The 15640-nt window shown below is 41.7% G+C and overlaps 1 protein-coding gene across 1 annotated transcript in view; it reads left to right on the plus strand.

The window, feature by feature from the left end:
• Positions 1-13574: 13574 nt before the first annotated feature.
• The window catches only part of Bloc1s5 (biogenesis of lysosomal organelles complex 1 subunit 5), a 48715-nt gene continuing 46649 nt past the window's right edge, over positions 13575-15640 (plus strand). The window contains exon 1 of the mRNA XM_042687158.1: positions 13575-13709. Within this exon, the coding sequence (XP_042543092.1) occupies positions 13589-13709 (121 nt within the window). The 5' untranslated portion in view covers positions 13575-13588. The remainder of the gene's footprint in view (positions 13710-15640) is intronic.

Consider the following 15640-nt stretch of genomic DNA (forward strand, 5'->3'; position numbering starts at 1 on the left):
AGCCTGGAGCTCAGTCTTCCCATTTATGCTTCCCACACAGCTGGGATACAGGCACGTATCAGCCTTTTATTGGTTGGGGGGGTGCGGAGTCTCATGAACTTTCTGCTGATGCTGACTCTTAATTGCTATTCTTCTAGTCTTACAGGTGTGTGCTGCTGTACTTGTCTTTAATATATTGGTTTATTGGTGCTGAGGATTGAAATTGAGGGTCTCTAGCATGCTAAGTAGGTCCACTGCTACATTCCAAGCACATTATATTTTTATTTTCTCAGTTTCATGCAACTCATTATGGGATATGCCAAATATTTTCCCCTGAAGCCAGAATTTCATTTCTCCTAAACTGATGGTATTACCAAAATTTAGCTGTCTTGACTTCCAGAGAGAACAATAATTGGAAAAATCTATAATTTCGTGGTGATATTTTTATCTCATATTGATTCTCTGAAAAATGATCTTATATGGAGTGTTGTGAAAACAGCTGAACTAAAGGATATAAAAATTCTTAGCTTCCCTAAAAAGCCCTCTATTTACATAATATTTAACAAGTATGGGACAGATTACAGGTTGCTAGGGAATGATGCATGCAGGGGGCAAAGAGGAAAGTAAGTGAGGCTATAATAGGGAGATTAATCAGGTACTGTTGGCTCAGGCCTGTGACCTAGCTATTCAGGGGGCTGAGATCTGAGGATTGTGGTTCAAAGCCAGCCAGGGCAGGAAAGTCAATGAGACTCTCATCTCCAATCAACCACCAGAAAACCAGAAGTGGTGCTGTGGCTCAAGTGGTAAAGTACCAGCATTGAGTACCCAGAGCCTCAGGGACAGTGTCCAGGCCCTGTGTTCAAGCCCCACAACTGACAAAAGAAAAAAAAAGTCCAAAGAAGTTTCTCCTTTCTCTCCTTTCACCTACACCTAAACACATACACAAATTGGGCAACCAATTAACTTCTCTGCCTCAGTTCCTCATTTGTAAATGGGGACAAATACAATACTATAAATCAATACTAAAAGGATTGCCATGATGATTTAGCAGACTCATATTTGTACTATTTAACATATTACCTGGCACATAGCATGTGCTGTGTCAATGTTGGCTACATAGCTGAAATTCTGATACTGACTGTCCAGAGTCAGCAGAGACTTCAGAAGTTAAAGACACAGATTTCCTTTACTTGGATGTGAGGCACAAGTTCCAAGGTTCCCAGGCCACTTTCACTTCTATAAAGGAATTTACACCAGGCCAGCCAAAAGAAGACATAACCCATAGGGGGATGTCTGAGAGGATCCAAACATGACACTTGTGTATCATCTGGAATGCTTCTACCTCTTGGTCATGTGGATATATGATTGATTACCAGTCAGGAAGTTCACTTGAGCTTTGGCATCCCATTGTGTAGACATGGTTGATTCAATCATTGCTAATGTGTTTGAACTCAATCCCTATTCCCCTCTCTTATCTAGAGGTAGGACTGATTTGTGAGTCAAAACTTTAGCTTTCTAGTCACAATGGGTTCTCCAAATAACCTGAAACTACCTTGGAACCCATCCAGAGTCACCTTTTTAGCATGCACTCTGATGTGGTCTTGGGCACATTGTTAATAACACTGTTTGTATTACTTGGGGAATCCAAGAAGAATTGACTTTAGAGGTTACCCTTTAGGACCCAGGGAGAAAGGCTAGTCAAATTCTTTATCATACTATTTAAGCTTACTGCTGTGAACAGACAGAGGAAGCAAGAAAACTATTCCATAAAGGGAATGTTTAACAAGAGTCAAGAATATGTCTAGCACAGTCTTGACCTAGTAGGAAGGCCTTCTCCCTCCTGCTAATTGACTTTGCCATACTGAGATAAATCAGCATCAATCATGATCAGAGTTCTGACCTTGGTTCTTATTAGAGTACCATCTTATTAACAAATAGGGTAAATATAGAGTGACTCACACCTGTAATCTTAGTTACACAGGAGAGTGAGATCTGAGGAACACACACACACACACACACAATGGATTAAGAGCAGACTTAGGTCTGATAACATCGGGTTTCTGGAACCACATTCATGTGACTACATTCAGCTGACTGATAGCTGGGCTGATAGGTCCTGGTAAATCTGTCTTCACATCTCCAGGACTGATTGAAAAATACATATTTAGGCCAGGTGTTAGAGGCTCATACCTGTAATTCTTAGCTACTCAGGAAGGCGGGAGTCAAGATGACAGCTCAAAGCCAGCCCTGACAGAAAAGTTTGATAGACTTAATCTCTAATTAACCAGCAAAAAGCTGGGCTAGGGCCGGGAAGATGGCGGAAGAGAAGCTGGAATCTGAACAAGCTCTCGCATAGAAAGCAGGTTTAGAGTTCCAGTGAACAGTCCTAAGCCAGAGAATCACACCAAGTGTGCCATCACAGGACAGAGAGTTAGACAAGAGAGGGGAAGCCAAGACAAGGAAACACATCTGAGCGCCTGCCAGCAGCCGCGGCGGCGGCGGCGGCGGCGGCAGGGTCACGGCGGCGACCGCGCCGCGGCCATACCTGAGCGCTCACACAGAGAGTCCGGGACGAAGGAGCCAGACGCAGCGGGTGAGAGGATTCTACTCAACACCAGCAAGAACCGACAAGGAGCGGACATCTTCATCCTGCAGTTTGCAGACCAGAGACGACCCAGGATCCAAGACTCGGCGTGAGTAGAAGCCCGACATCCTCACTCCTTCTCCGGGAGCAGAGGAGGGAAGGCCACCCCTCCCCCCCCAGCACCGGTGATCTCCATCTTGGATACCGACAAAGCTCGGAGGAGCGGCTAGCTCCAGCTCAGGCCTTGGAATAGAGCTAGTCATTTGGCAGGTCACAGGAACTTGGCGGCGAGGTGACCTCACAGACTCAGTTCCATCCAGGGAGGGGTCGCCCAGCTCAGGCACCAGCCCTTGGAGTGGCTTTCCTCACTGGGTAACCAGAGCCAGAGGCTGCCCCTCCCTCTAGCAGCCTCCACAATCAATTGAAAAACAGAAACCCTGAGAATGGCTCCAGGGTGGGCTCTGTGAATTTTTCACAAAATAGCCCCAGGGAAAAGCTACTGTTTGTTGAAAGGCCTCAACTCTACCAGAACCTAGCCTCATCACCCCTCTTTTGTGATTCTTTAAGCAGATCACCCTCCCATTAAACTAACCTGGGAGGGGGATCTCAAAATCTTGGGTAAAGCAGAGCATTTTTCTGCCTGTTTGAACAAACTGACTCAAGAAACCAATCAAGCCACAGGACCTCAAGCTGACCAGAGACTCCAACAAGAGGCTGGTTACAGACAAAAGGGAGATACAGGATTCTTCCCACCCCTCCCAAAAAAATAAAAAACAAAAAAAATCAAAGAACTTTTTTTTTCTTCTTTTTTTTTTTTTTTTTTTTGGTACCTTATATATATAAAAATTTTTTTTCCTTTTCTAAAACTTTTATTAATCTTTAATTTTTGCCTTTTTTGAAAAAATAATTGTTTTCCAGTAACTTTTTTTTCCCTCTTATAATTTTTATTTTAGGAATACGTGAATGTACGTTTTCCTTTCTTTTCTTGTCTTCTCTCTCTTTTTCTTTCTTTCTTAATTATCTTTTTGTTTTTTGTCTAGCTCTACTGAACTTCTGATCTTTTTTTTTTTCTCCCTTTCTTATCCTTTTCACCTTTTCCTTTCTTTTGTTCTTCTGTATGTGACTTAACTCTTGCCCTGCACATCATCAGATAAACCCATAGTTAACTAGTAGACCCTATCCCCCATTGTGTACACACTTAATCCACAAATTTATTACTCAATCCAAAACCTCTGAGACTTAAATTCCTTAATAGCAGTACTACCTCTTATATCTATATAATATTTTAAGCATTTTTTAAGTTTTTCACATCTCCTCTATCTCCCTCCTGTTTTCTCATTATATTCACATTCCTCACTAAATAGATGGTCTTTCAATCTCTATAACTATATTAATTTTTACGTTTCTAATTTTTTTTCTGGTCTCTTTTCATTTCCCTTTCCCTTTCTTCTTTTTCTCTCCCTCTCTACTTGCATCCTACCCAACCTATTTCCTGCATTGAGATTAGGACATAGTTAACTCTCCCTGTGCCTCCCCACACCAATCTATTCCTAATTTTTACCCACATCTCTCCCTAACCCTAAAAATTTCTGGTTTTCCAAATTCTTCTCTGCGGTTCGAAGCCCATTAACATATAGTTGTTTGATGTTGAATAGATGTATCTGTTGAACTAGATTGTATTTGTAGACTATTGACTGTATAAATGCAAACGTTGGTTGATGGTTGCCTTAAGATAGTGTTCTAGCACAAAACTGGTGCTATTTTCATCTCAAATGGGCAGAGTAAGCCGGAAAAACACAAGAAAAATGGCAAATCCGGGTATCTCAATTCCCAATCTTGATAATCAGGGGTCAGATCAGATAATGAACAATCCAGAGGAGAGTTCCCAAATAGCTCTACAAACACTGGTGGCAAACATGATAAATGAGAAGTTTGACAACTTACAAAGGACTCTGTATGAGCGTGATAGGGAGAGAGAGGAGGCATCCCAAAAGTTTATACAGGAATATCATAAGCGTGAGGAAGCTACTCAAAAACTGATACAGGATTTGCGTGAACAACTTGAGAATACTCAAAGAGAAAGGGAGGAATGGCGTGAGCAGGCTGAGAACACTCAAAGAGAACTGCAGGAATCCCACGAACGGGAGGAAAGAGAACTGCAGGAATCCCACAAACGGGAGGAAGCTAATCAAAGAGTAATTCAGGAATTGAGAGACCAGGTAGAGAACACACAAAGATCACTAAAGGCATTCATGGAATCCATTAACAAAGAGCTGAAGGAAGTCAGGGAGACCACAAAGGGAATGCTGAATGGAACCCAACAGAAGGAATGGGAGTCCAAAGAAACCATAACCAATCAACTAAGTGATTTGAGAACAAACGCTGAACACCAAATTAAGGAAGTAAAGAAATTCATACAAGACCTAAAACAGAGCTTCAACAAAGAACTTGAAGCCATCAAAGCTGACCAATTAGAAGGAAAAGAGATAAAAAACAAAGTAGAGAGTCTTGACAGCAGGTTAGACCATGCAGAAGATCGAATCTCAGGGATTGAAGACAGCCTAGATATTATAGAGAAAGAACATACAACCATCCAAGACAAGTCCAAGAAGTATGATAGATCTATCCAACACCTGGAAGACACCATCAGAAGGCCTAATCTAAGGATAATGGGTGTAGAGGAGCACCTAGAAACAGAAGTTAATGGTCTAGGAAATTTGTTTAACAGGATCCTAGCAGAGAACTTCCCAAACATACAAAAAGATAGGCCTATTCAGATACAAGAAGCTTTTAGAACCCCAAATAGACCAGACCAGAATAGGACATCCCACCGTCACATTATAATCCATACAGGATCAACTCAGACCAAGGAAAAGATCCTTAAAGCTGTCAAGGAGAAAAGGGTAATCACCTATAAAGGGAAACCAATTAGAATCACCTCAGCTTTCTCAGCAGAGACAATCAAAGCAAGAAGAGCCTGGAATGATGTATGCCACGCCCTAAAAACAAACAACTATCAACCAAGAATACTGTACCCAGCTAAACTCTCCTTCATAACTGAAGGCCAAATAAAAACCTTCCATAGCAAAGAAAAATTGAAACAATACATCTCCACCAAACCAGCCCTACAAAAGATTCTTAAAGATGTCCTAAACATAGAAAACCAACAAGACCGCAACAAAGGCCAAGAAACTGCACCCAAACTGAGAATCCAAGAACCATAGGAAGAACCCAGTTTTCGCAGCCCCCAAGAAGGTGGATAACATGGCAGGAACTCCCAAATACCTCTCAGTCCTATCTCTTTACGTTAACGGACTGAACTCTCCAATTAAGCGACATAGACTGTCTAGTTGGATTAAAAAACAAGACCCTTCTATCTGCTGCCTTCAGGAGTCACATCTTGCCCGTAAAAACAAACACATTTTCAATGTTAAAGGCTGGAACAAAATCTACCAAGCAAACGGCCCCCATAAACAGGCGGGAGTTGCAATCTTAATATCAGATAAAATAGACTTCAAATTAAAATTCGTGAGAAGAGATAAAGAAGGTCGCTACATACTAATTAAAGGATCTCTCCTTCAGGAGGATATTACAATTCTAAATATCTATTCGCCAAACAATGGAGCACCCAAATTTATCAAAGAAACACTACTTTCCCTCAAATCCCATATAGATCCAAAGACATTAATTGTTGGGGATTTTAACACACCACTCTCACCACTAGATAGATCAACTCGGCAAAAACTCAACAGAGAAACCGCAGATCTAAACAGCTGCATAGATCAACTAGGCTTAACAGACATCTACCGAACATTTCACCCAGCAGCATCAGAATACACGTTTTTCTCAGCAGCACATGGAAGGTTTTCTAAAATAGACCACATTTTAGGCCACAAAGCAAACGTCTAAATTCAGAAACATTGAAGTTATACCTTGCATTCTCTCTGACCACAAGGGAATAAAATTAGAACTCAACACCAAAAGCCACCAAAGAAAGTCGAGTATCACATGGAGGCTGAACAACACACTGCTGAATCAAGAGTGGGCCATGGAAGAGATTAGAAAGGAAATTCAAATGTTCATGCTATTCAACAAAAATGAACACACAAATTACCAGCTCCTCTGGGACACAGCAAAGGCAGTACTCAGAGGCAAGTTTATAGCTCTGAGCTCCTACATCAACAAATTGGAGAGATCTGAAACTAGCAATTTAATGACACATCTAAACCTCCTTGAAAAAGAACAGCAAGATAAACCCCAATCCAGTAGATGGAAAGAAATAATCAAAATTAAATCAGAATTAAATGAATTAGAATCCAAAAAAACTATAGAAAGAATCAACAAAACAAAGAGTTGGTTCTTCGAAAAACTTAACAAAATTGACAGACCCTTAGCAAATCTTATCAGAAAAAGAAGAGAACACACCCAAATTAATAAACTCAGAGATGAGAATGGAAACATCACCACGGAAACAACAAGATTCAGAACATTATAAGGGAATACTTCTCAAAACTTTATGCTAATAAGTTTGAGAACTTGACAGAAATGGACCTTTTCCTAGCAAATATTGACATGCCAAAACTAAACCAAGATGAGTTAAACCAGCTTAACAGGCCCATATCAAGCATTGAAATAGAAACAGCAATAAGAGACCTCCCAGCTAAGAAAAGTCCAGGACCAGATGGTTTTACAGCGGAATTTTACAAGGCCTTCAAAGCAGAGCTCACACCAATTCTCCTCCAACTCTTCAATGAAATTGAAAGAGAAAGCTCACTACCGAACACATTCTATGAAGCCATCATAACCCTCATCCCAAAACCAGGCAGGGACTCATCAAAGAAAGAGAACTATAGACGCATTTCTTTGATGAACATTGATGCAAAACTTCTCAACAAAATTTTGGCCAATCGACTTCAACAATTCATCCAAAAAATCATACACCACGATCAAACAGGATTCATTTCAGGGATGCAAAGCTGGTTCAATATACGCAAATCAATTAATATTATTCATCACATCAACAGGAGCAAGAATAAGAACCACATGGTTATCTCAATAGACGCAGAAAAAGCATTCGACAAGATCCAACACCCCTTTATGATGAAGGTTTTGGAAAAATTAGGAATCCATGGAACATTCCTCAATACAATAAAGGCTGTATATGACAAACCTACAGCCAGCATTATACTCAATGGTGAAAAACTAAAGCCATTTCCTCTTAACTCAGGAACAAGACAAGGATGCCCACTCTCTCCACTTCTCTTCAATCTAGTATTAGAATGCCTAGCTACAGCAATAAGACAAGATGCAGACATAAAGGGGATCCAAATAGGGAAAGAAGAAATAAAACTCTCCCTCTTTGCAGATGACATGATCTTGTATTTAAAGAATCCCATAGACTCCACTCCCAAATTACTCAAGCTGATTCAAAACTTTGGCAAAGTAGCAGGTTATAAAATTAACCCCCAAAAATCAATGGCTTTTCTGTATGCCAACAATGAGAAAAGTGTGGCTGAAATTAGGAAAGCAACTCCATTTGTAATAGCTCCACAAAAAATAAAATACCTCGGAATTAACTTAACTAAAGAAGTGAAGGACCTCTATGATGAAAACTTTAAAATCTTGAAAAAGGAAATCAACACAGAACTTAAAAAATGGCAAAACCTCCCATGCTCCTGGATTGGAAAGATTAACATCGTGAAAATGGCAATACTTCCCAAGGCTATCTACAAATTCAACGCAATAGCTATCAAAATTCCACCCTCATTATTCAAGGAAATAGAAGAGGCAATCCAAAAATTCAGATGGAACAATAAAAGACCCCGAATAGCAAAAACGCTCCTCAACGGAAAGAACACTGCTGGAGGAATATCAATACCAAATTTCAAACTCTACTATAAAGCCATAGTAATCAAAACAGCTTGGTATTGGCATAAGAACAGACCTCAGGACCAATGGAATAGAATTGAAAACCCAGAAATGAACCTACAGACCTATAGCCATCTAATCTTCGATAAGGGAGCTAAAACAATAGAATGGAAGACAGACAGCCTCTTCAGTAAATGGTGCTGGCAAAACTGGTTAACTACATGTAGAAAACTAAACCTAGATCCTTATATATCACCCTGCACCAGAATCAACTCCAAATGGATCAAAGACCTTGAACTCAAAGCAGACACTCTGAAAACATTACAGGATGGAATAGGAGAAACCCTGGGTCTCCTCAGCTCAGGCCGAAATTTTCTGAATAGAGACCCGGAAACACAACAAATCAAAGAAAGGTTGGACAAATGGGATTGTATAAGGTTGCAGAGCTTCTGCAGGGCAAATGACATAGCTAGCAAGATCAATAGAAAGCCCACGGACTGGGAGAAGATCTTTACTAGCCATACAATGGACAAGGGTCTCATATCTAAAATATACTTGGAACTCAAAAAATTAAACCACCCAACAACAAATCCTCAAAGAAACAACTGCCCAATAAGTAAGTGGGCTAAAGACTTAAAGAGAAGCTTCTCTGAAGAAGAAAGAAGGATGGCCAATACACACATGAAGAAATGTTCAACATCCCTAGCCATAAAAGAAATGCAAATCAAAACAACATTGAGATATCACCTCACTCCAGTTAGAACGGCAAAAATCAAGAACTCTAACAACAACAGATGCTGGAGGGGATGTGGACAGAAAGGAACCTTACTTCATTGTTGGTGGGAATGTAAACTTGTTCAACCACTTTGGAAAGCAGTATGGAGGTTCCTCAAAAGACTTCACATAGAGCTCCCCTATGACCCAGCAATCCCACTTTTGGGCATTTACCCTAATGTTTACAAACAAGACCACACTAAAGCTACCAGCACAACTATGTTTATTGCAGCATTATTTACCATAGCTAAGATATGGAACCAACCCAGATGCCCCTCAGTAGATGAATGGATCAAGAAAATGTGGTATATATACACAATGGAATTCTATGCCTCCATCAAAAAGAATGACATTGCCCCATTTGTTAGGAAATGGAAAAACTTGGAAAAAAATTATATTAAGTGAAGTAAGCCAGGCCCAAAGAAACGTAGGTCCCATGGTTTCCCTTATTTGTAATATCTAGTATATGTATGAGTCAAGCGGAAAAGGTCAGATAATGTGATGTCAGGAAAATGAACCCTTAGATGTGTATTTTAATGTTTTTTTTCTTTCATGCATGTGTTTCTAACACATTTATAAGATTATCTCTTTGTTGCTTTGTATGTCCCTCCTCCACAGTATAACCCCTGCTTTCACTATATTTGATGTCAGTATAACTTGTGGAGGAGATGGGGAAAAACCAGTTGTTTAAGGATACAGGTGGACCTGTTGCAACAATGAGAAGTACAAGTTGTCATGTCCAAAACGAGCTTTACAACATTGGTGGGGGGGGGGGGGGGGAAGGAGAAGGATTGGTATTAGGGGGGGAGGGGGGAGGCTGGGAAGGGATGTGAAGGATAAACAAAGGAGGAGGCTGCAATGCTTGGTAAGAAATGTACGTATTATCCTGCCCATGTAACTGTAACTCCTCTGTACAGTATGTTCACAAATAAAATTAAATTAAATTTAAAAAAAAAAAAAAAGAAATGTTCTCCCCCAGGGTATAACCCCTGCTTTCACTGTATTTGATGTTGGTATAATTTGTGGAGGGGAAGAGAAAAAACAAATTGTTTAAATAGGGATACAGGTGGACCCACTGCAACAATGAGATGTACAAGTCATTATGATCAGGTGGGGGTGGGGTGGGAAGGGATGGGAAGGGGAAACAAAGGAGGAGGCAACAATACTTGATAAGAAATGTACTCACTATCTTGCCCATATAATTGTAACCCCTCTGTACAGTATTTTCACAATAAAAAAATAAAAATTTTAGAAAAAAAAAAAAAGCTGGGCTAGGTGTGTGGCTCAAGTAGCAGAGGGCCATCCATGAGCAAGAAAGCTGAATGAGTGCAAGACACTGAGTTCAAACCCCAGTACCTGGGCTGGGAAGGTGGCTCAGTGGTAGAGCACTTGCTTTGCATGCATGAGACCCTGGGTTCGATTCCTCAGCATCACATAGCAAAAAGAAAAAAAGCTGAAAGTGGCGCTGTGGCTCAAGTGGTAGAGCACTAGCCTTGAGCTGAAGAGCTGAGGGACAGCACCCAGGCCAAGAGTTCAGGCCCGATGACTGGACCCCCCTCCCCCCAAAAAAACCCAGTCCCACCAAAAATAAATAAGAAATTACATCGCACATTGTTGTCTTCTAGTTAGGTTTATGGTTTCACTTGTACTTAATCTTTATATTTTTCCTTATTATTCACCAAACAATAAAGTATAACTACTGGCATGGTATTTATATTTGTAAGTAACTATAGGCAATCTAGAGAGTATTTCAAGTCTACAAAAAGTTGTGCAAAGTTTTTGTTCAGCATTTTAAAAAATATTTATTATAAGGGTGATGTACAGAGAGGTTACAGTTAAGATGTGCAAAGTTTCTATGCAAATATATCATTTTACAAAAAAGATTACTTATATTTTGATTGAGGGAAAATCTGCAACTGACCCACCTTGGTTGGATTCTCAGTTAGATTGAGAGGATGGTACATAGTATGTGATGAACGATAAATTTAAAGTGCTAAACAAGTATAATTAATATGTATTAATGAAAATGTGGGGGGCTGGTAAGGTGGCTCAGTGGTAGAGCACTTGCCTTGCATGCATGAGGCCTTGGGTTCGATTCCTCAGCACCACATAAGCAAAAAGAAAAAAAAAGCCGGAAGTGGGGCTGTGGCTCAAGTGGTAGAGTGCTAGCCTTGAGCTGAAGAGCTGAGGGACAGCGCCCAGGCCCAGAGTTCAGGCCTCACGACGGGACCCAAAAAAAAAAAAAGAAAAAAGAAAAAAAAAGAAAATGTGGAAAAATTCACACAGGTAAAGTGCTAAACAAGTAGAAGATATTTTAGTGGTGATTTTTAGTGGTAAGAGTGTATTAGAGAATTGAAGCACAATAAACAGCACTTTATTATTTTTTTGCAAATTTTTTATTGTGATTAAGTGATTACATAATTTCACATATTTCATAGTATTGTGGGATAACTAAGGTTAAAGTCATAACACATTCTAACCTTCATGGGGCAAATTGTCTATTGTGGTCTATAAAGTTTATGAGTTCTATGGGCTTTGGCTATACAGTTCTTTCTTTCACATTGGGTGATATGTACATTCCTTTCCTTTTGCATAGTGTCAGCTGTTCACTCTTTCCCACTCATTCCTTCCCTCCCATCATTGCCACGGGGTTGCTTAGTTCGTTTTGATCAATGACCAGTGCAGCTGATGGGTCCCAATGTTGTATGTTTTCCCTTGTTTCCCTCTAGTTCTGTGTCCTCCTCCTAGTTTCCCTCCGATGTGCACATATATACCATATATGTGATCAGCAGCATGGGGTCATTTAGTAATGATTTGACCAGATGAATGGAGGTCCTTTGTTTCTCATGTCTTGAATAAACAGCACTTAAAAAGCAGTTAGGGAAGCCATTATAATAAAGATATTTCTAAGCCATGTACTATGTGTTAGGCTCTGATTAACTGTCATATAAGTATTCTGCCCGGGCTCATTTTGAACCTCACTCCTCAGATCTTAGCCTCCTGCATAGGTAGAATTACAAGAATGAGTTACTGACACTTGGCCAAAGTACCTTGGCAAACTTTTGAGGCAGAACCCTGAATATGTATTTTTTTAATCCATATTAATATAGGCAACCTTACTGTATGATAGTCAGCCTTCTCAGATTTTTCAGTGGTTCAAAAACACTAAGAAGACAAGCGTATGGTAGATTTAGATTTATAAAGACAAAAAAAAAAAAGCTTCAATGAGTAAAGTGCTCAGAAGTAAGAGGAATAAGTGGCAAAGAGAAAATTTGTTTTCTAGAAATTGATAATAAAACAAAAGTAGGACTAGAAAGGTTGGAAGTCAGGCCTATTTGGAATTAACCAACCTTACATTGTATTTATTAACTCATCTGTTATATGCTTCTTTACCTTTGGATTTATCTCCTCTGCTAGAAATCTCCAAGTTCCTTCTTCACCCATCCCACCCCACTCTACTCCATCTGTCTCCTCATTTTAGACCTGGGGATAAAACTGCCATCAGGAAGGTCTCTCCTGACCATGTTAGGGGTAGGCAGTCAGGAGTGCTGCACCTTCCTCCATCCTTTCATTTGGAGACTCTTTATTTTAAAGTCCTTCTTCAGAAGACAAAAAAAGAGAGATCAGAGATGAGTCTTAACACATTGCATGCACATAGGAGGTAAAGGAGGCCATGGTTCCCCGCAGAGGATGAAGATGTGTTAAACCACAAGATGAAGTTATGGAGTTTACTAAAACTCCGTATGGCAGCCCTGTTGTTGTCTCTCCATGACAGTCTAGCAAAGCAGTTTTCTGCAATCACATGTGTTTTATTAGTGAATATAAGGTGGAAATTTTATAAGTACAAAGGTCAGCAGGTACTTTTTTTTCCTTCACACGGACACAAGTGAATCTGAAGAGTAGTTTTCTGCAAGTGTGGTGCTGTGTGGCTGTCATCCCGAGGCAGGAGCACCACGAGTTTGAAGCCAACCTGGGCTACCGTACGAGTGCCTTTCTCAAAAAAGAAAAAGTTACCTAATCTTTAATTCTATTATGCTTTCTAAAATAATAAGTATAATATTTAAATACCTATGTCTTATACATGAATACATATTTAATAAAATATTTATACTAGTAATACTCCTTCACCTCCTCCTTCAGTCTCCCTAAGCCATAATGAGCTCTAGCAGGTTTAGGGTGGAATAATGGTCAGTTACTTTTTCAGAAGTTTTCGCCTCTGGGAACATCTGCCCTAATCCAACATGGCGACATCGGCTACACCACCGCACCTTCCGAGAACTGCCGGCCGAGTAGACGCCTTGTGATGACGCAACGCCTCACGCCTACAAAGCGTGCCACACAGTTTGCGCAGGCGCGGCAAGGCGGTGGGCGGAGCTGGTCGGGATGAGTGGCGGAGGGACGGAGGCCCCTGTGGGTCGTGAGACCCTCACGGGTGGCGGCGGCGGCAGCGGCAAGAAGAGGGACTCGCTGGGGACTGCGGGCTCAGCACATCTCATTATTAAGGGTACGGAGTGGCAGGGCCGTCGTTCCCCGGGGGAATTCCTGCGTAGCCCCACCTCCCAGGCGGCGACCTCTGACCTGGGCCTCGCCTCAGGCGGAGCCGGACCGGGGAGTGCGTGGAGTGGGAGGGGGCGTGGCCGTCCCCGCCCACCGCTCCTCCCCCGCCCCTCCCCCGCCCGGCTTCCGCCTTCCCTCCTCTAGTTCCGGATTCTGTTCCTCTTTAGCCTTGAGCTTTCCTGGGCCGCTTCCCGGGTCCGTTCCTCACCTCCCCCATTGGGCCCGTCTCCGGGGCCCAACCACCAGATCCGCCCATAGCGCTGGACCTCGGCGGGAGGCCAGAGCCCTGGGGGTCGCGGAGCCCCGGGGCTTCCGTTCTCCTGACCTCGTCTGTCCCTGGGTCGTGCCAGGACTACCAGACCTTAGCTTTTAGGGTGAGAAAAGCCCCCTCCCTCCACCTGCAGATGCCCGATTGTCTAGTTTTGAGCTCAGAGCAGGCCACAGCCCAGATCTCCACAGAACCTCAAGAAGGTTTAGTTCCCTGAGCTCACAGGGAGCCTGCTTCCTGAGGGAAACTGCCATGTGTCCGGTGCCTGGGCCCGGTGCTCAAGGCTAGCCCTCTACCACTTAAGCCACAGCCCCAGTTCTGGTTTTTGGGTAGTTCATGGGAGATAACGAGTCTCACAGATTTTCCTGCCTAGGCTGGATTCGAACCCCGAGCCTCAGATCTCAGCCCAGCCTCTTGACTAGCCAGGGTTACAGGCGTGAATTCACCAAATCCCCGCTGAAACTGCCGAGTTCATCGCCAACCACCTTGAATACAGTGCTAAACCTGTCCACCTTCACCCTTGTTCAATGTGGAAGCTGTTAACCCTCCTACACCCTTTTGGTACTATTAGGGAATGGTATCCTTTGGTTGGTGCCTGCTTCATTTTAATGTTATTTATCAGATTGGTAGGCAGCCCCAGCATAGCTGGCTGTGTTTAAACTGTGTTTACAATTGTCCTGTAAGTCTAATTAGGAGCTCAGAAACGTTGCGCGGGTATTACAACTAAATTAGGATTATTCATATGTACACCCAGTGAAGAATTTAACTCGTTTTTATAACTGTGGTAAAAATAAACATTAGAAATTTATCATCTTAAATGGGGCATGGTGTCTCCTTCCTGTTATCTCAACTCCTGGGGAGGATGAGGAGGATCTGTCTCAGGTGACCCTAGGCAAAAGCCAAACAATATCTAAAAATTAACAGAGCAAAAAAGGCTGTAGAGGTGTGGCTCAAGTGGTCACTACAAAACCCCCACTACAGCAGAAAAATGTATTTACCACCTTAAGTGTTTTCAAGTATGCCGTATTTTAGTGGCTTTAATAACTTAGTATAACAATAGATTCACGTTGTTGTGCCCTCATTATCCCGGTCCATCCAAGAATTCTTCATCTTACCCAACTCAAGCTTTCTATTGAACAATAACTTTCCATTCTCTGCCCATTGCAACCCACTCTGTCACCCACCAGATCCCTACTTCTGTCTAGGAATCTGACTGCTTCTGGTACCTTGTGATTAGTACCTTTTCTGGTAGCTGGCTTTTCAGTGATATCTTCAGTGTACATTCATGCTCTAGCATGTAACAATTTTCTTTTAAAACGTTTTTATTTTTGTGCCAGTCTTGGGGCTTGAACTCTGGGCCTGGGTGCTGTTCTTGAGCTTCTGTACTCAAGGCTATCATTCTACCACTTGAGGCACAGCTCCAGTTCTGGCTTTTTTGGTGGGTAATTGGAAATAAGATTCTAAAGAGCTTTACTGCTTGAGCTGGCATCTATCCAAGATTCTCAGACCTCAGCCTCCTGAGTAGCTAGGATTACAGGTGGGAGCCACTGGGTTTGGCTAACTTCTTCCTTTTTAAAGCTTAGAAGTAATCCGTTGTATGTGTACATCAC

This window comes from Dipodomys spectabilis, unplaced genomic scaffold (assembly GCF_019054845.1).
Source record: "Dipodomys spectabilis isolate Male_0828 unplaced genomic scaffold, ASM1905484v1 ptg000104l, whole genome shotgun sequence".
In the NCBI taxonomy this organism is placed as follows: Eukaryota; Metazoa; Chordata; class Mammalia; order Rodentia; family Heteromyidae; genus Dipodomys; species Dipodomys spectabilis.